General features: G+C 39.2%; 1 protein-coding gene across 1 annotated transcript in view; it reads right to left on the bottom strand.

Moving 5' to 3' along the window:
• si:ch211-156l18.8 (probable G-protein coupled receptor 158) overlaps positions 1–26,971 on the bottom strand; it is a 173,323-nt gene that overhangs the window by 7,508 nt on the left and 138,844 nt on the right. The window contains exons 9-11 of the mRNA XM_035407194.1: positions 20,937–21,075; positions 4,905–5,007; positions 4,480–4,608 (exon numbers count right to left, since the gene is read on the bottom strand). Of these exons, the coding sequence (XP_035263085.1) occupies positions 4,480–4,608; positions 4,905–5,007; positions 20,937–21,075 (371 nt within the window). The remainder of the gene's footprint in view (positions 1–4,479; positions 4,609–4,904; positions 5,008–20,936; positions 21,076–26,971) is intronic.

Below are 26,971 nucleotides of genomic sequence, written 5' to 3'. Positions count from 1 at the left end.
GGGTGAGTTCGTTTGCTCTTTAAATCCGTCATTATGCTGAGAGAAATCGTATTCTCAATGTAATCTCTAAATTAACAGTAAGGTTAGGGTTGTAACTAGTTAGCTGTTTCGTGGGTGACTTAATTAATGCACTCGTCTTAACTATTGCTTGTACTTTGGCATAGACTGCGTTGTTGCTGTACTTGTTTGTGTTAGTGTTAATCAGTTTAACCTACAGGGTCCAAGTTGGACTATGCGGTTGTTCCCTGCACTTGGAACGGTAGGCTACTGCCCTCTAGGGTTTTCGACACACTTGTTCCTGATTATGGTTATACATTTGTTGTACGCCGCTCTGGATAAGAGCGTCTGCCAAATGCCTGTAATAAAAATGTAATGCAATATTCCGTAGTAACAAGATAAACCCGACATTAGCCCTAAAATATGCCAATACAGCAGTGACAACGCTGCTCACTGAATAACGACATAAACGAGACAATTTTTCTTTAATTATGCCATGTCATTCTACAGTCAATATCTGGGACTAAACATTGAATAAATATACAATCTTACCATTGGTTTTACGCGTAGAGATGTCCCTTTTGCGACTGAGTGGTCAGCGCAACGGAATATTTTCTTATCGCATTCACTTGCGCATTGTGGCGTAGCATAAAAGACGATTCACCTAACTAAACGTTGTCAACGATTTTCATAATTTCTTGTAGAGTACTATTATTACCGAGGACTTCAGGGCTTAGCTAAGCCATTTCTTTGCTGATAGACCTATCTGACATCGTTTTCTGACGCAAAACAGAAGCGGATAGGACTTTGTCATTGATTTTCTGTCTCTATACTAGGCTACTAAACACAGATAAAATGTCATGTTGCTATGTAAGTATTACTGCTCAAAATATTTCGGTTATATACGTTCTTTTCGTTATATACGTTCTTTTTGAAATTGGGTGTCTTTAAATAGGTTAGTGGTATTATATAATGTGGATTTTTCACACTGCAATGTAAGCGTTAGTGTAATAGTTTTTGTGACCCATGGAACAGTGATGACGAGAGTGTTGGAACGTTGTAAAAATGTGGTGGACGGTTGAAAATTATTTTAGTCCCATCTCCATCCGTCATTAGGCTACGCTGGGAATTAGCTAAACCATTTTTATTGATAGTAATTGAGTTTCTCTGCAAACGCGCGAAAACACGCTGGTATAATAAAACAATGACGGTAAATATAGCCTATAGTCCGCCTCATTCCGTTGTTACCATAATATAACAAACTTTCTTGTGTCTACAGCTGCAGTTTCTCGCTGCAATTACTATTGAATATAAACAAAAGACGCAAATGCTGTAGTCTGCCAATGTCTAAATAAATAATAAGGTATTCTTCGCGCAGCACACATGCTAGCAGGAATGTCCAGTTGATTTTTCGTTTCGTTTTTTTAATGTCGTATTTATTAGGCTATATGAAATATGTATTATTATCCTATCTGTCTCTGAGGCGCTCTGAAATGTGCATTCTCTGCTAAGTTGAGCAATGGATTGGTATATGTGTCTGACGTAGTGTTGCACAGTACACCGACACTTCAGCACTTTTTCGGTACTTAAAAAAAAAAAAAAAAAAAAAAAGAAACGGTTCCGTATTAGAATTTTCCGACGTTCGGTAGTTTTGCATCAAATGTAAAAGCCAGGGACATGTGTCTCCCGCATTACCGATTGAGAGGATGAAAAGTTATGATTTGTCAGAATCTTCGCTAGATGGCAGTAGCAACTAAGGTTGGCAAGTGAGGTGACCTGCGCTTGTGCATTTTTTCGTGGTTGATACAGCGCAAGCTTAGACTCAGTTCACTTCAGTAGCAATAGCTGTTCTAATTTGTAAATATGTCCTATGCTTATTGATATGTTGAACAGGCTTCAACTTAAAGGTTGTTAATAAACCGGGTTTTTAATAAACCGTGAATTCGAAAATGAGGTCATCCCTTGTGGACATTAAGGTAATTTCAGTATCGTTTGGTACCGAGTATTGAATCAGTATTGTTTCAGTATCAATTATCGTGATACTACACCTGGTATCGGTATCAAAGTCAAAATTTTGGTATCGTGACAACACTAGTGTGACGCCTTTTTTAGTTGCGGCGCAGAAACACTGCAGCTGTGCATACACGCCGGACCATCTAAGTGTTACAACATAGTAAAGATTTTTACGGGAAGCGGCCAGGACACATCCATGGCAACGCAACTAAGTCATCCGCCAGCGTCTCTTAGCACAAAATTGGCCATAAGTCATCAATATTTCATACGATCATCATGATATTCAGTAGATATGTTGGGTGAAGGCATATGATCATGAGGACAGAGCCATTTTAAAATCGTTCCATAGGGGGCGCGATGCTGCCAATGCTTGGACCCCTCCCAACGCCGCTTGCGGCTTTAATTGTTTTTACATTCAGTAGAGTACAGAAACACATAAATATGTAATCATTTACATTTGTAAGTGTGTGTACCACAGTGTGTCAGAATGTTTTGTGTTATTTTTCAATGTGATATTAATGTTTCATCTTAAACCATCATTTGGTGAAGTATACTATTATGTTATGATTTACAGCAATGCACAATTTTGCGTTCAATATCTTTCGATTAAAGGTGTAAACATAAAGCTGTGATTTCATCCAGAAATGATACTGGTCTAAAGATGCCAATATATGCCAATATAGGTTTATATACAATTTGGCTTATATTTTACAAGATAGTAAACTTTGCCAATGCAGTTTATATGGGGCAGAGCACTTGTGGTGCAATAAATCTGGCAGGGAATTTCACTTTCAATATCTAATGGATAATGGTGTTTTCAATCTAAAGCTGGGATTTTACTTTTTCCAGATATAATACTGATCTACTGAGCTATTTACTTTTATGCTAATAGAGGTAGGCCTACATTTCTACTTGTTTTTCAAAATAGTCAAAGTATACACACAAGGAAGAGGAAAATGTGGTTAAGCTAGTAGCTCTGCCCAACAAGAGATCCTATTAGAGCCTAAAAGCCCATGAGAACACTATTACACAAAAAAAAAATGTTGGGTCGTGGTTGCGTGGTGTTTCTTTTGCACCTCTACATCATGAACCTATGCACTTGTTGTATGTCGCTCTGGATAAGAGCGTCTGCTAAATGCCTATAATGTAATGTAATGTAATGCATGCAATATCATTAAGTAAACATAAATTGTTGGATTTATTAAAAAGATTTGTGGGATTTACTTAATAAAATTATGGAGAGTGGTTGCACGCAATTAAGAATAGGCTATGTGACGTCTTAACTTAATAATTTTCTCACAATCGACTCAATAATATTGCATGCAAACACTGTCCAACTTTTTTGGGGTTTTTTTAGTGTAGATACGACATAGTGAAAAGCTACACTCAGTTTACTAGTTTAGGTAACAAGCTACACGATTTTAATGTCTGGTCTGAGTAATTGAAGGGACGAATTTACTGAATTGATAGTTTGGTAGATTGTACTGAATTTGCATGTCAATGACTCCCTGGTCTGATGTCGAACAGCAGGTATCATCAACAAGCTAGCTAATGCTAAATTCGGTCAAAATGGTAAAAGCAAAACTGTCTAAAGTTTAGTTGTATTTTACTCCAAAAGATTCACACAAAGACATTCTTTAGGCACTGTGCCATTTTAAAATGATCATTTCAGAGTGGGCATCATCAAAATTTAAATGATACCCATCGCTAGTCATGAAATAACATTATGTAGGGTTATTTCAGAAATATGAATGAGTTTCCCAGAAAGATTATACAGCTGTAATAGCAATAGTATACATTTTTTGGCAATTATCAGTTAGCAAGCACGCTAGCTTCTATACAAACCAAAGATGGCACAATTTTTAAAACGTGCAATTCTTTATGTCAATTTTGCATGTGTATCCGAATATTGTGCCAGCAACTGGCTATTTTTAAGACCCAATCTCGTTATTGGCTGATGTACCAAATGTCCAATGGGGAGAATTATTGATTGTGATACTGGTGCATCTGGGATGATGTATTTGGCATGAAAAAGAAGAAGGAAAAAAACATAAAATCACCATTCTGTCTGTCTACATGAGGTCAGAAGGGACAGAAGTTAATCTTAAGGGCTGAGAGTCAGTGTTCACTGTGGTTATTTCTGTAGGAAACCCTGAAAGGTGCCAAACTCTCGGTGCTGTATAGGTATGGGGCATGCTGCCCCACCAAGCCATAACACCAAGCCAAAACAATATTTAAGTGTGCCTGGGTTAGTTATTTCCTTGTAAGACATATATTTAAGTGTGTCTGGGTCTGTTGTTTCTTGGCCAGTTGAGACACAGAAATGAAACCCCTTCAAATGGGCTAGCCGTGCTATGTCGTGTGTAGATGAGAGTGTGTAGAAAGTACTTAAGTTCCTGAAGCCAGGATCTGGCCCCATGAGAGAAAACCTTTGTATTAGAATGGCTCCAAGGGGGCAAGAGAGTTTACCCGAATGTCATCGGGGTCAAGGCTATGTTCGCTCCAGGCTGAAGTAAAGCTGCTGTTGAGGTATGAGCCAGAGCACCGCAGATCCACTTCATCCTCATACACCTCTGCTGCTATCTCCTCCCGTAGTGGCTGTGATACATGCAAAAACTGCAACATAAACCGATAATTTTGACACAAACTAGACACAAACGCACACAACCATGCAAATGCTTGCACGCACACGGACACGCACACACGTGACACATAGCTTTTTTGGCTTTCTGGGGAGCCTTCATTCCTGTTTATTGTCATAACAAATGGCATGAGCTCTAATGCAGCAGAATATACTAAATGTTTCACAGTGACTTGGATTTCCAACAAAACAGACACATGGTAAAAAAAAGGACAATAGAAGACTCCAGTGAAAATGGTTGACTGATGGGTACCTTAGGAATGAAGAGCAGGCCAAGTGTCACTGTGACAGTGACATGTGTATGGGTGAAGAACAGCAGCAGCATCCAGTCTGGGTGTAGAGAGGGCATGGCAAAACTGTGGAAGATATAAAAAGATAAGCTCTCAAAGAGGAATCAGAAGTACAGAGGAAAAGTCTTTGAGCACCCTTTATTTACTTGGTCAAAGTAAGGAGACGGGAAATAAATAAATATTTTAATACCATTCCCTGATTCTGAGGAATAGATGAGAATTGTCATCACCCACTTTTGGATTATATTCTCTTATTTTATTAAGTATAGGGATATAGATAATTTTATGCTAAACCCCTATAGTTTTTTTTTTCATCTGCAAATAATGTCCCAATTTCCCCATGAAGAGCATACATGTAAACTGAAAACACACTTATTTAGGTTGGCTTTTAATTTGTACATTAGCTTTTATTATGAATTTTATGTTTTATTTATTTTCTCAAATCTTACCATTCTCCTTTTTTTGCATATTGCCTCTTACAATAAACCAAAAGTATCTGGACATCCCTTAGTCTGGGGCTGTTATTCATGGTTTTGGCTAGGCCCCTTAGTTCCAGTGAATGCAAATCTTAATCTTAGCATACAATCACATTCTAGACGATTCTGTACTTCCCCAACAGTTTAGGGAAGGCCCTTTCCCGTTTCAGCATGACAACGCCCCCGGGAACACAGCAAGGTCCATATAGAAATGGTTTTGTTAAGAACAAAGTGGAAGAACTCGACAGGCCCTGACCTCAAACCCATCCAACAGATTTGGAATCAACTGGAAAGCCAATTGCAAACTTGACCTAATCGTCCAATCAGTGCTCAACCTCACTAATGCTCTTCTGGCTAAATGGAAACAAATCCCTATAGCAATGCTCCAACATGTAGGATAAAGCCTTTCCAGAAGAGTGGAGGGTGTTATAGCAGTAAAGGGTCGACCAACTCCATAATAACCCTGTGTGCAAGCCCCCTAGTGAATAGCATGCCCATGTGCCCAGATCGCTCAACTCAGACATTCATTTCTCCTGCAACCAAATTATGAGTAGAAACAACAAACTCTGTATTTTAGCTTTATTAGTACACAATACACTACACCAGTGCTAAATACTGAGTTTCTAAGTGCCACTTAACAAGCACACCCTCCCTGCAGTCTCATCTGCAACTATAACCCCCAAGCATAACACACTGGACAATAGCATCCATCTGGTAGTTTATAAAAATATTCTTTCATCACCAAAAAATTCTATTCCATCATAGCAACAAAATAAAGTCAACAATAGCCTGAAGGTATGCCAGTGGTGAAAAATGCTGCTAACTGAGTAGCAAAATAACAGGAATTTTTGTGTAATTACACCATGTCATTTTACCGTCAATATCTGCAACTAAGTATGGAGTAAATGTAGTGTTACCATTGGTTTTACACATAAAGATATCCTTTTCAAGATTCAGTGGTAATTTATTGTTGCCAAGATAATTGCATTTGTGGCACTTATCTTGGCGATAACATCTAAGTTAGTGCTGTAAATGGTATCACTATCATGCTTAATTTGAGCCATTTTCCAAGTTTCTGTGATGCTCACATATATATATGTTATATATATATAAGTTATAAGCCTTAAATACAACATCCAGAAATGGGCGAGGATTGGCAAGATTCAGCACCTGCGTGAAAGGGGTTAAGGTGGATCTTGGATTTTTCAGTTTGAATGTAGTGCATTTTCTTAATCAAACAATGAACAGATACTGTATATTCAAAGTGTCACTGTTATCAGGCAGTTATTTTGTGGACATGGTTAGGTCACACAAGAAAGATTCCATTGGTTGACTTCTCCAGGCAGCTGTGTTGTTGGCCATGTAAAGGAGCAAAACTCTGAAACACTGGTTTCTGTTTTATAGATTTTGGCTCAGCATGTGACCTGTGACATTTCCAGTAACATTGCAAAAAATTAAATATGAAATTATACACTTAAATGGAAAATAATTTTGAGATATTGGAACATTTCACAGTATATGGGCAAATATACAAATTACTGCCACTTTAAGATACTGCTGTATACATACATGTATACAGCTGTGAAATATATTTCCCTCTGATTTTAAGATGGCTCGTCTTACCCCACTTCTCAAAAAACCCACCTCAGACCCCTCCGATGTAATGAATTATTGACCCGTATCGCTTCTACCCTTTCTGTCCAAAACCCTTGAACGAGCAGTTCTTAAACAACTAACCTCTTTTCTGCATCAGAACAACCTGCTAGACCCCCACCAATCTGGCTTCCGATCTGGGCACTCAACAGAGACTGCGCTCCTAGCTGTGATGGAGGCACTTGCCACTGCAAGAGCCTCACGCCTCTCCTCTGTCCTGATCCTTCTTGACCTGTCTGCAGCTTTCGACACGGTCAACCATAAAATACTCCTCTCCACCTTGGCTGGGATGGGCATCGCCGGGACTGCCCTGTCTTGGTTCGCTTCCTATCTTGCAGATAGGTCCTACCAGGTCACCTGGAAGGGGTCTGCTTCTGCTTCTCATCCCCTTGTTACGGGAGTGCCGCAGGGATCTGTACTGGGTCCTCTGCTGTTCTCCATATACACCAGATCTCTTGGTTCAGTTATTAATTCACATGGCTTCTCCTACCATTGTTATGCAGATGACACACAACTCTTCTTCTCTTTCCCCCCCTCAGCCACACAGGTCAATGATAAGATATCTTCCTGCCTGGCTGACATCTCCACCTGGATGGCCAGCCACCATCTGAAGCTCAACCTCAACAAAACTGAGCTGCTTTTCTTCCCGTGCAAGACCTCCTTACTTTGTGAGCTCTCAATCACGGTTGATGGCACCACAGTGACTGCCTCTCACTCTGCCAAGAGCTTGGGGGTGGTCCTGGATGACCAACTGGACCTCAAGGAGCACATCAAGGCAACATCACGGTCCTGCAGATTCCTTCTGTACAACATCAGAAGGATTCAACCATACCTGACGATGCACTCCACCCAGCTGCTCGTCCAGGCTACAGTGACCTCTCGCCTTGATTACTGCAACTCTCTCCTTGCAAGCCTGCCAGCTTGTGCCATACAGCCACTACAGATGATTCAGAATGCCGCTGCCCGACTCATCTACAACCTTCCCAAATTCTCCCACGTCACACCTCTGCTGCGATAACTCCACTGGCTACCGGTTGCTGCCAGGATCCGGTTCAAAGCCCTGACCCTTGCCTACACTGCTGCCAACAGGACAGCCCCCATCTACTTGCAGGACATGACTCGATTCTATGTGCCTGCTCGATCACTCCGCTCTGCGGCAGCAGGGCGCCTTGTAACCCCTCCCATCCGCCCAAAGGGATCACAGAGCTTCTCCACCCTAGCTCCCCAGTGGTGGAACGAACTCCCCGTCCCTCTCCGAACCTCCCCCTCACTACTCATCTTCCGCCGTGGCCTGAAGACTCATCTCTTCAGACTGTACCTAGACTAACCACCACCACGCTGTATATTTCACTCTAAATCCCTCGCCCCCCCCTTTTTCATGACACTTGTTACATGTTGCCCCATCCCAGCACTTTTTTGGTAATTTGTATTTGTCCTAATACTGTAGCTTATTCTTCTGCCTAGTTGGCTTTGCAGAGGTTAGGTCTGAATAGTGTTCACTGTGTGAACTAAACTGTGTTCTTGGCTAGAAATAGCTGTACAAAATAAGTATTGTACCTTACTGAACCTATGTTTAGCAGTTGTCTATGACCATGAAATGCACTTTTTGTACGTTGCTTTGGATAAAAGCGTCTGTCAAATAAATGTAATGTAATGTAATATTTATTGTTATATTTTCACTCGCACCTACCTCATTTTCATTATAGTAGCTGCAGATGGCGAAGCAATGAATGACTTTGATGTAAACATCACATAAGCTTTTAGTGTAGTACATGATTATTTGAGCTTATTGAAATTATTTGAGCGGGAGCACCAATTGAATTGACTTTCCGACAGAGGGTAATAGGGGGGCAGATGACTGGCCAAAGGTTGCAGCCATTGAAGGAAAAGTCACCTCTGTGGCAGCTGTGCAGACAACACAAAGTTTTTTTTAAAGCTAGAACAGCTGGAGCATGCAGCTCATAGAGCTGAGAAATGGGTGTGGATGTAGAATTGTGGAACATTAGGGAAAGACAAATTCTTGTTTTGCATAACACCTTAGTGGGAACTATGATTCACTTGTATCACTCACTTGGTCATGATGGATTATGACAAATGCAACAGAGGAGATGGCACAAACATGATGGAATCCTAAATAAAATGTAAATATTTATGATTAGTTTGAGCGGGCAAACCGTACTTTAAAGAACAAACTAAAAAAGTAAGCAGTTTTTCTGCATTTAAGGAAAAGACTGGGTGACGCAACTACTGAGAGCCGGATCGACTAATTCAGATTCACTTTACAAGGAGGACTCCTAGTGATTTGTGTATTGGTAGTTGTGAATTACATATAATGGGTGAATGTTTAGTTGAATATTGCAGACTTTTCTCCTAGTGCACAGGATCACAGAACTGAACCTGACCCAGCTGAAGACAAAGAGGAAACTTGCCTGGTTGATCTTGGGGACCAGGTCCTGGTGTAAACACCGCAGAAGATATGTGATTCCATCAGGTGTGGACCACACACTGTTCTGCTTATGACCCCATTGGCTGTTCACAAGTGACCGAAATTCCAGAGTGGATCCACACTACCCAGTAATAATAATAATAAAAGGAAACAGCCTATTCGGCAAAATGCATGTTTTTTATGATAAAGCCCAAGAAAGCAACTCAAATGACTCAAGAACTCTTAAGTTCTATTCATTTTGATGCACTGAATCCAACATATGGATTCATTTTAAAGAACTGAACTTCCCAACACTATGGGAATTCTGTAAATATATTGTCCTGAGGTTTTAAGTCCACTTCATTTACGGAAAATTTAACCTAAAGGATAGGTAACCACATAATAGCATCCCCCAAAGATATAAGACCAATTCTTTTTAGTCTAGTGGTTTTTCATTAAATTACGCTGAAATTGTTAGTATGGCATCAAATTTAACAAATTGACCACTCCTGACGGAAACACCCGGAATCACACTGGAAAATTGCTTCTGTGATGCATGATGTAACGGGGAACACAAACAGCTCTACTATTATACAGTACCTTCAGGTTGAAAAGATGACCAAAATGGGCAGTATTGAAATATTTAATCCTGAATCAAAGGACTTCAACTGATGAGTCTGTAGAAGACATAATCGCTAATCCTGATACCACAATTCTGATTAAGCCAGAGTTGGAGGATGCTTCCCAAAGCCAACAAATAGATTTTGAATAGAACTTTTTGCTAAATTTTTAGCTATCTTTCTCAGATTCATACTAGAAGAAGACTGATACCAACTGTGTGCATCCCTGTATGTCCAGTACAAGGATATTAGACTATATGGGTGGCTTGCTAACAGTGTTAACTATCAGTGGCTGCAGATGTATGGCACTAGCTCAGCTCCTAACATAGTATCTACTCTAATCCACCTCTATTGAGTGAATTTAGTCTAGCATCATATGTCAATTTAACCCTGTTTCCATTAGTGTTGTTGCAATACGTTCATCATGTGCATCAAGTTGTCGTAATATAGGCAAATTCTTTAATGGAGAAAGGGCTAGCTGTAGCTACATTGACAGTATATCACTTCTCACTCTATCACATCATGAAATATGATGTAGGTGATCATTCCGAAGATTATCTGCAGTGCAAAAAGAGTAAGCAATTTGATATTTTAGAGCTTATTTCTTTCCTTTATTTTATTTTATGTTTTTATTCTTGTGAATCATAAAATAAACTTTTTATATAAATAAACATTAGCAGCCATACCACCACACACTCTGCTCCTGCTGACTGGCTGAAGCTAAGCAAGTGTGGGCTTGGTTAGTACTTGGGTGGGAGACCACCAGGGAATACTGAGTTGCTGCTGGTGTTGGTGGGCCAGCAGGGGGCAATCTTCCCTCTGGTCAAATAAACCCCAGTGCAGTGACAGGAACACTGTGCTGTAAGAGATGCAGTCTTTCGAATGAGACGTTAAACCGAGGTCCTGGCTCACTGTGGTCATTAAAGATCCCATGACACTATTCGCAAAGAGTTGGGGGTTCCCCGGTGTCCTGGCTAAAATCCCAGCTCTAGCTCTCGCAAAAATTTGCCACCTAATCATCCCCTGATTTAATTGGCTAAAAAAAATGTTCTCTCCCTCCAGTGGAGCTGCTCAGTGGCCAACAATAGAGGATTGTGGTTGTACTGGGCAGCTCCCAGGGGTAAATGTGTATGAGTGTGAAGCAGGGCGTTGCTGCAAAAGAGCATCCGTGCTCAGCGAACCTACCCTGGGTAAATAAAAGTTAAATAAAAACACCGTTTGGCTGGTATATAAATTTTTTATAATATCTGGTGCTTACCCTTTAACAACTTTTCATCCAATGTACTCAACAACTATACTCAATAGTAGGCAAGTGAGATGATTCTGACACAGCCATTCATTCTAATGTACATAACTATGCTACATTTAGGGTTGCCACATGCCTTGTTTTCAACTGGAATGTCCAGTTTACAAATTATAGTCTCCAGTTCCCAAGTCAAAGTCCAAATCACCTTACCTCAAGTCCAAATCGAGTCCGAAGTCTCCAGCACTCAAGTCCAACACTAAGTCCAAGTCAGCCAATCAATAGTCCAAGTCCCGTTCCAAGTTTTGTCTGTGGTACTAATATTAATGTCCTAAAATGACTAACAGAAAAAAAAAATCATATTTTACAAATATTTTTACAAGCACAGAGGGACATTGAATCCTTATTTTATTAATAGGCAACATGAATAGTCCATTATATGGTAACTATTATGCAAAAATTGATTGTCCCCCACCCTCCAGTTGGACTATGGATCAGTCTCTGGCAGCTCATTTGCTCATTCGTTAGTCACACTGTGTAGTATTATGTGTCTGCAACAAGGTGGTGGGGAACCCTTTAGAAATGAATACAGCACTCCCTCTTGTATGCTATTGCTGATGGCCTCAGCACTTTTCAAGCCAATCAAAACAGCTCTCTGACATCTATTATATAAATACATGTATCCATGTAAACATTACACTCCGTGCAACAATGAGCCAGTAGGAATGATACATTGTAGCATTTGACTTCAGTGATATTACGGTGTCAGTGTGAGCTGTACAGTCAAAACACAATTCACCTTAGAAGAAAGAGTGTGGTTCTCATTTAGAATCCATCAACACTGCAGAGGATCTTTCCATGAGTTAAATATAACATGGTGTGGTGTAAATACAGTTATACAAATACTATATTCGCTAGTTGTTAACAAAGCACATTATGATTAGGGCCAACTGTGTGTCTTTACCTTGTGACCTGCTGGGATTTAAACTTGTATTTCAATTATAATCCTCCATAGGCACTCCAGCAGAACAGTGAACTAGTGAGTAACCATACAATTGAGTTTCTAACTGAGACACTTAAAAAATAATTTGTTGATCTAATATGGGGAGAGTCAGGGAGGAAAGTGAACAAATAACAAAGTGAATAAAGGAAGTTTAAATGCTAAGAAATCTAAATCTCTGAGCCAGTGCTGTTCACTCCTGGTTCTGGAGAGCCGCAGGGTCTGCTGACTTATGTTGTTACTCAGCACCTGAAGCACTTGATTATACAGTTAACTCAGGTGACCTGGTTTCTTATTTTTGAATGAATTTTTATTACTCATTATTCATTTATTGAGCTCCTTTTTTTTAGCTCTAACTGTCAATAAGTTCAAGTGCAAAAAAAAACTCTAAGTCTGAGTCAAGTTCGATGTCACGGATGGTCAAGTCCAAGTCTCAGGTCACATTTATTATAAGTCCTGGAATCAAGTACTACAAGTTTGGATGCACTAGTCTGCCAGTTCTTAAATGGAAATAAAAAATATTATTTATTCACCGCTTGCAACATAGTTTTTATTGATATTCTTGCAAGAACGACAGCAATGATCAATGAGTAAGATGAGTTAAAGTTAATGATAATACTGATAGAGTGATAGTTGAAAACTTGGCATCTTAACCTGAGAGTAGTCTTCCTTAGGGAATGAATGAGATGCAATATATATCCCCTACAGACAAATTGAAACCAAAACAATGTCAAAAGAAAAGTCTATGAATACCAATCAAATAACAAAGAGTAATGCAATATAATAAAATAAAGCACAATTAAACTCAAATTTTAAATTCAATTAATTAATTATATATATATATGGCTCCAACATTTCCAAACTAAATAAATGTTGCACCCCAACCCAAAAAATGCTATTCAAGATGTAACAGTGTTGCAGTTAGGATATTCGGAGGATAAAAAAAATTTTTATTCGCATATTTTATTTTAGCTATTGGTTTTTTGCATAAACTGTTATAAACTGTTGCTATGGTTAGTCCTAGCACAAGTGCAACCTCACTCTGATACTAGAACTGTTTTAAACTCATATCAAGTGAGGAAATAAAGCATTAATTAATGTAATTAATATCTGAATTATATGCTACAAGATTGGATATTCGATATATATTGTGGTACAAAATTTTGCAACCCCAAAACGTGATGTGCATCATGCTTCTGAAAAATGGACTGAGATGTCAGCTAAATCTTATGTTTTCAATTATGCAACCAAAATTGGAATAGTTTTACCCCAGATAATGTCATTCTTACAAATTATGTTCGTAACTGTAGAGGAACACTTGAGATAAAAGAATCCTTGCTTTTTCACCCCTGTCATTGAGATGTTTCACAAAACGTTTAGAGACAGCCTGTTTCAACACCGCAAACAGGAACAAAATACTCAAACGCGTACGAGCCGTTCATACATGACACAGACTGTCCTGGATGAAACACAATTTTTCTTCCCTCTTTCATTTTTTGATAAAATAACAAGCTGATTCTGGACACTTGTGACTGAACTGATGCTGGTTGGCTAAACCTGGGGGTGTTAAAGGCTTACTATGGAGGATTTTCACCTTGAAAATATTATGCAACCATGCTCAGTCATTGCTATGATGCACTGCCAATCTGTGATGCCTTGGTGGCTACCCTAACGCTAATCAAGTTCAGCGTTCAGTAACATTAAGTAGCTGCCATAAGTAGCTAACTAAATCCAGTTATGTTTGACAATGTTAGCAAGATGGCCAGGATGGCCCAAGAATTAGCTGTGGGTTCGATATTTTACAAAGTAACAACTAGAGCAAACTGATACCCACTGGTGGTATGGTAGCAGTGACTAAAATAGGTCTGTTCCATCATCACTTAGCTAATGCTAGCTACCCCGTAACTTCACTGCAATCTGAGGAAGTGGGAGTTTTGCTATTGGATATGTCAGTCAAGCATTTTATCATGACTGCCTGACTGGTATGAATGCAGCTGAATTGCTGTATTTCTGAAAGAGATGCTATTCCAACAGACTGCAATACAATTTTATAAAGCTACAGACATAGTTAGGCAGAGCAAAATATGCATAATAAGCATACTATTATACATAATAAGCATAATATAATAACACACAATGTACAATGTGGCTACCATAGCCATTTCAGGTTTGTATGTGTGCTATTCAGACTTGTACTACTTCAAAAGGAATGGTGCAATGTGATAACGTGTGTGGGAAAAAAACTTTTTTTTGAGTGAGCTAGAAAACTGTTCCGGAAGAAATTTTCTAGTATAAGGATTTATTTTATCTGCAATAAAAAAGGAATCTGTCCTTGAAAAGTCTGTATGGTTCTGTATTCTAGTGGGAACTGGATGCTAGGTGACCAAAAAACGTGATGTCCCTATCTGTGAAAATGTAACAGCTCTTGCTGGGTTATGATTAGAAAGCTGACTTACAGGAAGTGTTATATAAGCAACTATATGAAATATCATATTAATCTTATGGTAACTTGATAAATTTACTTTTTGCTTTAGGGGATTAAAGGACCTCTATGTCCGCATGGTCAATCTTGGTATGGATTCCCTGATCCTAATTTATGATTGCCTAATAAATGTAATCTTTGCATATGGTGATTAAACAAATCTCATAGGCAGGAAAAAGTAGTTTTTTGTCTCTGAAAACTATATAAACTCATGTATTGGATTTATATTTTAAGACTTAAGATTAAGACTGTACTCGTACCTCTTCCAGACCAGTCATTTTATTAAATTATAAAAAAAATACTGTTTGTCATCTTTATCTTCAACACCATTTTTGTTAAAAAAATTCCTACACTTTCTTGGATTTATGCTCAATACTTTTTGCTATATATTCCAGTATCCTATTGGCCTTTTTTTACCGCAACAGCACACTGCTTAGAAACTGAAAGACTTTGATCAACTATTACTCCCAAGTCTTTTTCAGACTGAGCACATTCCAATTTTGTTTCTCCCATAAAATAATCCTGCGTTATGTTTTTATTTCCCACATGCATAACTTCACATTTCGCTATATTGAATTTCATTTACCAGGTATCTGCCCACTACTGGATTTTGTTTAAATCTTTTTGAATGACTTTAGTAGATTCCAAACTATTAGCTGGGCCTCCTAGTTTTGTATCATCTGCAAATTTGACTAATATACTTTCTATGTCCCTGTCGAGATAATTGCTATAAATAAGGAAGAGCAATGGTCACAGCACCGATCCTTGTGGGACTCCACTTCCTGCAGTTCTCTGCTCAGATAATATGCTTCCTACTACTCTTTGTGTTCTACCCTGTAGCCTGTTCTGAATCCTGTTCTGAATCCCATCTAAAATACCTCTTGCTCTCATGTGGTACCTTATCAAATGATTTTTGGAAATGTAAGTACATAGTATCATAAGTCTTGAATAGTCAAAACTCTTGGTATCTTCTTCAAAGAATACCAGAAGGTTTGCCAGGCATGACCGTCCCTTGCAAAAACCATGCTGGCTATCCCTTAGGATGTTGTCATTTTCAAGAAACACTTATAACTTATTTCTAATGATACATTTCAATATTTTACAGGTGATGAAAGTTAAACTGATAGGCCTGTAGTTTCCTGGATTAGTACGGTCCCCTTTGTTATATATTATGTCAGATATGTCGCCTTTAGATTATGGCCTTAGAGAGGGGAACAGTGAATTGTACACAATATCATATTGTTTGTAAGAATGTGGCCTGCCCTGCCCTACACAAGCATCAAAGCAAATGTGATTTGGGTAATTGAAAATCCACTGATACCCTAGTCAAGGCTGGCAATCTATGGGTCTCACCTCCTGAAGAGTTTGTCTCAGAAGAGACATACCAGAAGACTCAAGCACCATATCGGGGGTCAGAGATCCTGCATGGCTACATGCCTAACATTTACCTTTAAGTTTGAATGCATTAGTTAGGTAGGCCAGTTCTTGTCATAAATGAGTCTAACCCCCCTTCCCTTCTCTCCGACACCTTAACTTGGCATCACCCACTCAGGGCAAAAATCCTCAAGGTATTTAAGATGGCCACAGGAAAAAGTTGTGCTGTGTTGCAGTTGGTTTCGGAGCCTTTGAGAAGAACAGTTTTTCTATTTTTACTTTTGGTGATGGTATCTTGGTTGTGTGTTTTTAGCTGGTTTCCTTTCATCCTGTGGTGCTCAAACTGGAAGTGGGTGATACACTTTGGCAAGGTCTGGCTTATCCTTCTCTCTTTTTATTTTCTGGTATTTCCAAATCAATTGTTTAATGTTTTGTATAATGTCTTCTGTTTTGTCATTTAGAAGTAGTGAGCATGCATTCAATAAAGAATGTATGATTTCAATTCATTAATCTAACCAACTTCTTCATATTGAATTCAGTTATTTAATCTTAAACCTGATATAGAGCTTGTTTTTACTTGTTGGTTGATTCCACCAGTTCACTGCAGACTGACCTATCAATGAATTCAGTGATCGCACTGCGGCACAGCCGCATTTTAAACATAATTATTAAATTAAGTCCCAAAAAAACATATTTTATATGTAGGTTAAGTGAGGGGGGTTCTAGCATGCAATATCAATATGTTCAGTATTCAGAGTGCTGAACATTTTAACAAAGCATTGACTGTTGGAACCGCTGGATTCAGAAAATAAACATATTATTAATTAATCCTCACTTGTCCCACAATTGGTATTATATTACTTTGTTTCTGGTCTTTCTCCAGTTTCTAAAGACTGTCTAAAAATATCTGTCAGTTGTTTAAAGATGATCTCACCAAACTCTTTGAGTACTCTTGGGTATACGCCATCAGGGCCTGGTGCCCTATTTGTCTTTAGTTTATGTAATTTATCCAGTACTTTATCATCTATTTCTGTAACTGCTAAAACAGAATATGCCTTCCAGTCTATTGGTAACCTCTTCTCAAATAAAACTTTCAACAAAATAATTATAACACATCAGTAATATCTTTACCCATATAAATCCATGCTCCTTTTTCATTCCTGATGCACCTGACATCCTCCTTCACTTTCCTTTCCCTACTACAGTATTTAATTAAATGTTTAAGATTACTTTTTTTGCATCTTAGGGAATTTGACTTTCAAAGAGCCAGTCTGGTTGTCGTAGTTGTTTCTTAACTTTAGTATGCATATTACAATATTCAGCCTAATTACTCTCAGTGCTGTCGTTTTTACAGTGCCTTCGGAAAGTATTCGGACCTTTTCACTTTCTCCATATTTTATTATAAAATGGATTAAATTCATTTTTATTTTCATCAATCTACACACAATACCCCATAATGACAAAGTGAAAACAGCCTTTTAGAGATTTTAGCAAATTTATTAAAAATAAGAATACTTATATAAATGTGATATTTCAGTTTTCAGACACTTTGCTATTGCACCCAAAATTGAGCTCAAGTGCATCCTACTTCCATTGATCATATTTGAGATGTTTCGACAACTTGATTGTAGTCCACCTGTGGTAAATTCAATGAATTAGACATGATTTGGAAAGACACACACCTGTCTATATAAGGTCCCACAGTTGTCAGTGCATGTCAGAGCAAAAACTAAGCCATGAAGTCGAAGAAATTGTGCATAGACAGGATTGTGTCCATCATTCTTAAATGGAAGAAGTTTGGAACCACCAGGACTCTTCCTAGAGCTGGCTGCCTGCCCAAACTGAGCAATCTGGGGAGAAAGGCCTTAGTCAGAGAGGTGACCAAGAACTCGATAGCCACTCTGACAGAGCTCCAGATTTCCTCTGTGGAGATGAGAGAACCTTCCAATAGGACAATAATCTCTGCAGCATTCCACCAATCAGGCTTTTACGGTAGAATGGCCAGTAAAAGGCATATGACAGCCCGCTTGGAGTTTGCAAAAAGGCACCCAAAGTACTCTCAGACTATGATAAACAAGATTCTCTGGTCTGATGAAACCAATATTAAACTCTTTGGCCATAATGCCAAGCGTCATGTCTGGAGGAAACCAGGCACCACTCATCACCTGGTCAATACCATCCCTACAGTGAAGCATGATGGTGGCAGCATCATGCTGTGGGGATGTTTTTCAGCAGCAGGAACTAGAAGACTAGTCAGGATCGAGGGAAAGATGAACGGAGCAAAGTATAGAGAGATCCTTCATGAAAATCTGGGCCAGATTGCTCAGGACCTTAATGGAATTTAATCCATTTTATAATAAGGCTGTAACGTAACAAAATGTGGAAAAAGTGAAGGGGTCTGAATACTTTCCGAAGGCACTGTATATACCTATATGTATTCCCCCTCAGACTCTCCTGTATGACTTTGTTCATCCACTGGGGAGACTGCTTCTTAAACTTACTTTTCCTTACTTTTGGAATAAATTTACATCGTGCCTCAAGGATAACCCTTTTGAACCTGCCCCACTTTTCATTCACAGTCCTGCAGTCAAGTATACAAAGAGTTCTGCAGTCAAGCATAAATCTCCTGCATACAAAGAGTCCTCTCCTTTTCACTACTTAGAAGAGGTTGGCCGATATGAATTTTTCCAGGTCGATAACGATTCAGGTATTTCAGGGACCCAGAAGATCGATATGCTGATATCAGCCGATGTAGATAGTGGTATATAGTTAATGTATTTTGCTGATATATACATAAAACTGTCTAAAGTGTGGGTGCTTTTTATTTGGAATTCATTAATATGAATGAGTTTCACACAAAGATTATACACATGCAAAAGTAATAGTTTCAATTTTTTAGCTAGCAAGCAAGCCAGTGTAATGAGTAAGAGATCTGTCCAAGGGGGATTTAAACCCAGGCTAGTGACTCGTCCGAAGGCCCATTGGCAAATGCGCTATCCAGTGAGCTACTAGTGTAGTGTAAAATATTTTTTATTCATTTTTTAACGTGCACACTTCCATATATGTCGATTTTGTGTGTGTTTCCAACATATTTATTGGTTGATGTCCCTAAATGTCCAATGGGGAGACTCTTTGCGGGCCTGGAGCATTTGTGTGTAATCGGCAGGAAAAAGAAGACGGAAAAAATGCTAAATCCCCTAATTTTGGGGCTTTATTTTGTGGACATGTGAAATTGTGAATTCTGTCTGTTGACATGAGGTCAGAAGGTCCAGAAATGTATGTATTATGGGCTGAGAGTCTTTGGTCATTGTGGTTATTTCTGTAGGGAACACGGAAAACTCTCGGTGCTGTACAGGTATGGGACATGCCGCCCACCAAGGCATAACTTGGAAGGATGGCATAGCTGCCATCCCAAAAGCGTATTGTGACAATTTATTTGTAAAATGTACTATATTGATTGATTTATTGATTTACAAGAATGATCAAAACAATTACAATCTAGAGGAGAGCACTCAGTAGAGTGCAGATCTCCGCCTGGCGTGTCTGTTCGTTTGGAAGCAGTTGTTGATCACTTGCAGCCCCTAGCGGCCGGTTAGGAGGAGTGAGGAGTTAGCACTCAATCTATTTCAATGCACAATGATGGAAATTAATTCAAATAAAATACTTGTCATTGACCGATTTGCAAAATATTCGAGAATTCAAGTCCTGGCCTGCTGTCAGCATGCACAACAAATATTAGGCTGATCGGCCCCGTAGTCTGCGAGATTAGCTGCACAAACACACACATGCACAAACACACACACACACACACAAACACACGCGACCAAACGCATGATCCCCTCCAGGCTCCCGCTGGCGGAGATAATTACAAACAAAATGAGATGGTTCTCAATTTGAAAATATTTTGGGAGTAGCTGTTGATCAAACTTTAGACGTTCTGCATTGGCAGTATAAAAATGTTTTCTGTGATATGGAGCATACTAACTGAACAAGTATAAATCAAATAAGACTACATTGATATTTTTAAAAGCTGCTATCCACCAATACTTAAAGTATTGTTTATGGGTTAATCTATGGGTCTCCCACTATCTACAAAATATAATCTATAATAATAATCTAAGTTATAAATTGGTGTGAAATGTAAAATTGAGGTGTTTACATTCATAAAACAGATTCACAATGTGAACTATGATAAATTAAAAATTATAACATTCAGGTTGAGTACTGCCTGTAGAACAAAGAAGCAAAGGTGGAAACAAGCAAAAGGTAAATTCTGTTTTAGTATCAGGAAATATTCACTATCTCTCTGTGTTTCAATGGTTGACCTATTTTTCTCAAGAGGGGCACTTGCACAACAAACAAATAATTAAGGCTAACCTGGGTCTGGTAATGAAAAAATATTTCTGCTTATGGTTCCACATCAATAATGCCTTAAGTTCATTAGAGAACACAGAACAACAATTTTGATGTATCTTACTTTCTTACTGAGTTAGATTGCTGTGGAGCTGGAGTGAATGAATTCCAGTTTCTGGAAGATCCCCCAGGTAATGTACCCCCAGGTAATTAAGTAAGTTTAAGATTTTATACACTTTTAGTTTCCATAGTTTTTATGCTGTTGGCAGTGACCTTGAGTTATGAATGCAGGTGTATGTGTACCAACGTGAGAATAAAGTGTAGTATTGGGGAGAGTATTGCATGCTGAGTTGTGACTCCTGTAATTACCGGAGCAGATGAAAACCTGATGAGAGCAGCAGTTCATTGTGGATGGCGATGCCCATGTAACGTGGCTCATGAAAGGCAGAGGGGACCGTCTTCACAGCATTGCAGAGAAAGCTACTCCAGATCAGGAACAGTACCTCCGCTGAGGATGAGAGAAAACCAGCATACATAGATCATTGACACTGTGGCCATCTACGACTGTCTAAAATCCCGGGTTACACCATATGACCATGGCTGGTATATCAATAATTATATATGGTGTAATCCTACTGCACTGACCCAGATAAAACACACACCAATGCTTCTTATAGAAGCATTTAATTTAAAGGATAACACTGGTAATTTGCATTTTTTCAGTATTGTCAACATATCCTATGAAAATACCAAAACTGAAAATTCAATATATCGACAATACTGAAAAATTTTAATTATCAGTATTATCCTTTAAATTAAACGCTTCTGTAAGCATTCAGGAAAGACTTTGTAACATTTCTACTTAGTCGGTAGGCTCGTCAGCTCCTTTCACATATGCATCTTAACTCGTAAGTATTCTAGCAATGTTCTGTATTCGTCAGTGCGAAAAAGAGCAGTGCGAAATCAAGAGTTGATTTTACAAGTTAGATGTTTCTATGACTTTCCGTTCCCCCAATTTGCCATGCCAGGGCCTAGTAAGATTTATGGAAATCTTCTGCCATGGCTCTTTTGTGAACAAAAGCAGCAACATTCTCCAGTAAAGCATGTAAAAGGTAATGACATTCTTACGCAAGACGCTTTTATGTGGAGCAAGCAACTCACAAAAGACTCCAAGGGTGATACATTACATTCTGCACCTTGATCACAGTGTTAATTTATTTGCAGCAGCAGATTTGATTGTATACCAATAAACAAAACAGAATTCAATTCAATTCAATTTCATTTGTATAGCACTTTTTACAGAGAACTGTCACAAAGACAATTTACAGAGTCGCAGGGCAAGAGACAGAGCAAAAAGAACAAACAGAGCAAACGCCAGGCCTTAACCCCCAAATAGCAGGTACATAAGGTAAAAAATAAAACTACCAGTGGGGAGAAAACCCTCAAACGCGGCAAGAAAAAACTTCCCAATGGGAAGAAATCTCAAGAAGAACCCAGCTATAGAGGGGGCGCCCATCCTCCACTGGCTAGCCTGGTGTAAAGTAGTACATAGCAAATAAAATGGGTTGAACAGGTAACGGCTGAGGTGAAAGTTAACAGGAATAGTAGAAGACGAAATGGTGTTGTTAGAATAGTGCAGTTTAGAGGAGCCGGATGATGGATCTGGAGCTCCAGACAGCATCAAGGCATGAGCAAGGGAGGAATGGGGGTGAAATAGTCCATGACCATGGAGCGAAGGACAGGACTGGAGAGATCAGGTGGATTCAGCAATACACTACATCCCTGTGGATTCAGAATTACACTACATTTCCAAAAGTATGTGGACACCTGAACAGCACACCCATATGTACTTGTTGAACATCACATTCCAAAGCCATGGGCATTAATATGGAGTTGGACACCCCTTTACTGCTAGAACAGCCTCCACTCTTTTGGGAAGGCTTTCCAGTAGATTCTGGAACATGGCTACTGGGATTCACTTTCATTCAGCTACAAGAGCATTAGTGAGGTTGGGCACCGATGTTGGGAATAAGGCCTGGCTCGCAGCCGGCATTCCAATTCATCCCAAAAGTGTTTGATGGGGTAGAGGTCAGGGCTCTGTGCAGGGCAGTCAAGTTCCTCCCCACCAAACTCAGCAAACCATTTCTTTATGTACCTTGCTTTGTGCATGGGGGCATTGTCATACTGAAACAGGAAAGGGCCATCCCCAAACTGTTGCCATGAAGTTGGAAATACGCAATTCTCTAGCATGTCATTGTATTCTGTAGCATTAAGATTTCCCTTCACTGGAACTAAGGGGTCTAGCCAAAACTATGAAAAACAGCCCCAGACCATTATTCCTCCTCCACCAAATTTTACAGTTGGCACTATTCGAACCAGTACAGTTGGCACCATGCATTCCACTGCCAGATAGTGAAGCGTGATTCATCACTCCAGAGAACGTGTTTCCACTGCTCCACTGCTCCAATGGCAGTGTGCTTTACACCATTCCAGATGACACTTCACATTGCACATGGTGATCTTAGGCTTGTGTACGACTATTGGGCCATGGAAATCCATTTTATGAAGCTCTTGATGAACAGCTCTTGTGCTGAAATTGTTCCCATAGGTAGTGAGTGTTGCAACCTAGCAGATGATTTTTATGTGCTACACACTGTGTGGTCCTATTCTGTGAGCTTGTGTGGCCTACCACTTTGCGACTGAGCTTTTGTTGCTCTAATACTTTTCCACTTACAGTTGACTGGGGCAGCTCTAGCAGGGCAGAACATTGACAAACTGACTTGTTGAAAAGGTGGCATCCTATGCCATTGCCACCTTGAATGTCCCTGAGCTGTTCAGTAGGACCTATACCTATTTATGACCTAGAAGACCTGTTTAAACAGAGAAAACCTGGATAACTTGGATAATTGAGCCCAGCAACGGTGTAGGTTCCCTATGTGAAAGAGGCTTATAAGTTATAGTAATGAGTATTGTCATGGAATATTTCCCCCAAAAAATTTTCTTAATGGTACAATGACTGTTGTTTGTGAAATTCAAAATGTCATGGTTCTGTGTTCCGGTCTGTCTTTCCTTGTTGGGCCGCCAGATGGCGGTACTTCTGTTTTGTGTCCTGCTCCCCCTGTTTGATTGTATTATTGTTTTCAATTGTTCAATTATTGTTTTGTGGTCGTCTCGTTTTCCCTTCCCGCTCTGTGGCCTGATTGTGCATTGTGCCCTGCTGTGTCTCGTCAGTGTTTTGTCTATTTAAGTTCCCTTCTCCCGGACTCAGGTGCTGGATCCTTGGTTGTGTCTGGTTGTGTTTGGTCGCGTGTGCTTCTGCCCATGTTTCTGCCCTGCGGGTTTCTGCCCATGTTCCATGTTTACATGCTTTTTGATCCTTGGAGTTTCTTTGTTTTCCGTGTTTTGAAGTTTTCCTTTGTTTCACCGTTTGGAGTTTTGTGTTTTCCCCCTCACTCTGCGTTTGGGTCCCAACCCCCCATGCACCCTGACACAAAAATGAGTAACAAAAACATTTCAAGCAAAGCATATAATTTCTTAAACATATTGCAGTAACTCATTACAGTTAGCCTAATGGATAAGTGAAAAATCATTCAAATAGTGATACAAGGACCAAATTTTGCCTGGTTTATCTCCTAATGTCACTTTTTAACAATATGAGGAGATCACCCACCTTAAAATATAGTCACCATTTTCCAAGATGGCCACCCATAATTACTGTGAATAATGGTTTCTGGCATAACATTTGATGCAATTGTCCGATTTGATTGATCTTGGTATTGATGAATAAGTTTTCAAATGACTCTGTTTTTGTACCTGCGAACACTCACTGATACTCCCTTCTGCCATATATGCTATATTAGTTGGGATAAAATGAATGAATGAATTAAAGATCTGATAGCTAATGTCCGGTATGACAGTGAAGTCCGACAAAGCAACCTAATCTGATGTACGGAGAGCTGGTTTAAGGATGGAATAGCAGATCCAAAGCTGCTCGGTTACACTTAATAAGGGCAGACAGGGACCATTTGAAATCATGGAAGTCTATTGGTGGTGGCATGTGCATTTCGTTGAAAACTGATGGGTTACGCAATTCTCCATTCACTCCACTCAATTCTCATCTTGACAACCATCATCACCATCTTTGCTGATATACTCTTCTATAACATGTTAAGTTGTTAATAGCAGATTCTGTGTTACTTTTTAGTTATAGAGTGCAGATTGTAAGGACAGTCAGCGTCCTAATTAACTAACTCTAAACATCTGTAAGGAACTAGAGGACAGACTTTTAGACCAGAGAACCATCTTGCATGGGTTACATCTACCTGCCCGGTGAGATCCTGCAACCTGTGCTAAACTTGTACATATGCTTTGAAACCCCTTTAGGACTAATAGATCTAACGCCCTGCTGTGCTCTATAATAAACATCATCTTGCATTTTATATATCACTTTGTGCTTAATGGGGTCTTCTTTTGGGTTGTGGTTAGCAATGTGGTGGCTCCGATAGTGTGCACCTGCTTATAGTAACTGTTACATAGCCATTCACACACACACCCACACACCTATAATCATTCCATTTCTTTCATGATTGGTTGCTGGCATCAAGTGACGTGAACCAGGTGGTCCTGGGGGTGGGGCTACACCCATGTGATTTCTTTATAAGCTCAGGGAAATGCAATGGTGGGGTGGCAGACAGGTGTGATGACGGGCTGATGCAAAAGGATTAGCTAAATTTTTGCACGTTCTGCTGGAAGACACAGTGTTGGTGGCATTTTGTTGAGTTTGCCTCATTTTGAGGAGTCCCAAAGTCAAGAAGAGCTCCGGTTTGGGAGGTGCTTCGGCTTCATGCCCGTAACCACGCCATGCATTCGCCGAAGCACCTTCAGCCACCCTTGGGATTTTTCGGGTTCTTTTATTATCATACTGGCACAACACCAAAATAGCACTTGCACTTGATGTTGGGACTGACTTGGTTTTATAAAAATAAAAAAGAGAAACAAAACTGAACTAAAGCTAACCATAACCAGCGTGAGCTGTCCGCCTAAGGGGCAAAGTCGGACTGGCCGGGGAAGTCGCAGGTAAGCCCCACTCTCAGGACCGGGTTCGACGCCAACACCAGTTATTCATTTTTTTTCTAGCTAAAACTCTGCAGTACACATAATTTTATGGTGCAACCATTTCTCACGCATTAATCCCAGCATGCATAATGGGCCAGTGGGGAACGCATTTGTAAAAGCGCAGGTGAGCTATGGGTCGTAACCAGGGGTTAAATTGGGGGTGGACGCGGGTGGACGGCGTCCACCCACTTTTGGTAAATAAATAAATAATTTTGACCAGCAGTTTTTACAAATAACTGTGACAATCCAGTTTTCGTATGCTCCAGTCCATGTGTTCCCTCTAGCCAGTTACTCGCTCAACCAATCAAAAATCCGAAGAAAAAAAACTCAGGAGGAACAGTCGTTTATATAGACAGAAAGAAAAATTAGAGCCCGACTAATGCCAGATTTTTGGGTCCGATGCCTTTCCCGATTTTGGAGAGTCCTAGCCCACCGATTACCGATGTTTTGACCGATATTTTGTCAAAAAGTACAACATTTTCAAATCAATTTGAAACTAAAGTTTCTATATTTAAGAACATTTAACTTATAAGCAAACAAATAAAAATAAAAATAAACACACAAAGAACTTTTTAGATAAAAAAGTAAAAGATGATATTAAATTAAATATATATATATATTAGCACCATCTTTAAGTGTGTGAAATCAAAATAACTCCACACCTTGCTTTTACTCCTTTCTTTTCCAGCCATCTATAAAAAATTAATTTTAAAAAAATCAGTATTGTACATGTATTTTTATAAATATTATTATTGTTGTTGTTATTCATTTGTTATTATTATTTCTTATTATCTATTCTCAGTAAATTAATTATATTTTCTTATTTTATTCCTACTACATGATCTCAAAGAGTAAGACTTTATCTAGCGAGCTTCCCTGTCCATAAGAATTTGGTGGTGAAAATAAGTACAATGCGCTCTGACGCGTGACTAGATGACACACTCGCTCGCAATAACGCATTAGCTATTGACACAGCCTCATTATTTCTTATTATATATTCTCAGTAAGTTAAATGAATTATATTTTCTTATTTTATTTCTACTACATGATCTCAAAGAGTAAAACATTATCTAGCGGAGCTAATGAGTGAATCAAGTGTAACGTTAGATGAAATTAAATTGACTGGATGAAATACGTGAAAAAAACTACAATGCGCTTTCGTGCAGGTTACCCGCGCTAACTGTTGGTTGATTCACTTCTCTCTCTTTGTCCGTTATCACGACAAAGCTAGATAACATGGCTTAAAATGATCCACGTTAGAAGTGTTTTATCAGCGTTTTTACTGTCTG

Source organism: Anguilla anguilla, chromosome 2 (assembly GCF_013347855.1).
Source record: "Anguilla anguilla isolate fAngAng1 chromosome 2, fAngAng1.pri, whole genome shotgun sequence".
Taxonomy (NCBI): domain Eukaryota; kingdom Metazoa; phylum Chordata; class Actinopteri; order Anguilliformes; family Anguillidae; genus Anguilla; species Anguilla anguilla.
Note: the sequence above shows the minus strand (reverse complement) of the source record. Positions and strands in the feature narration are given on the sequence as shown.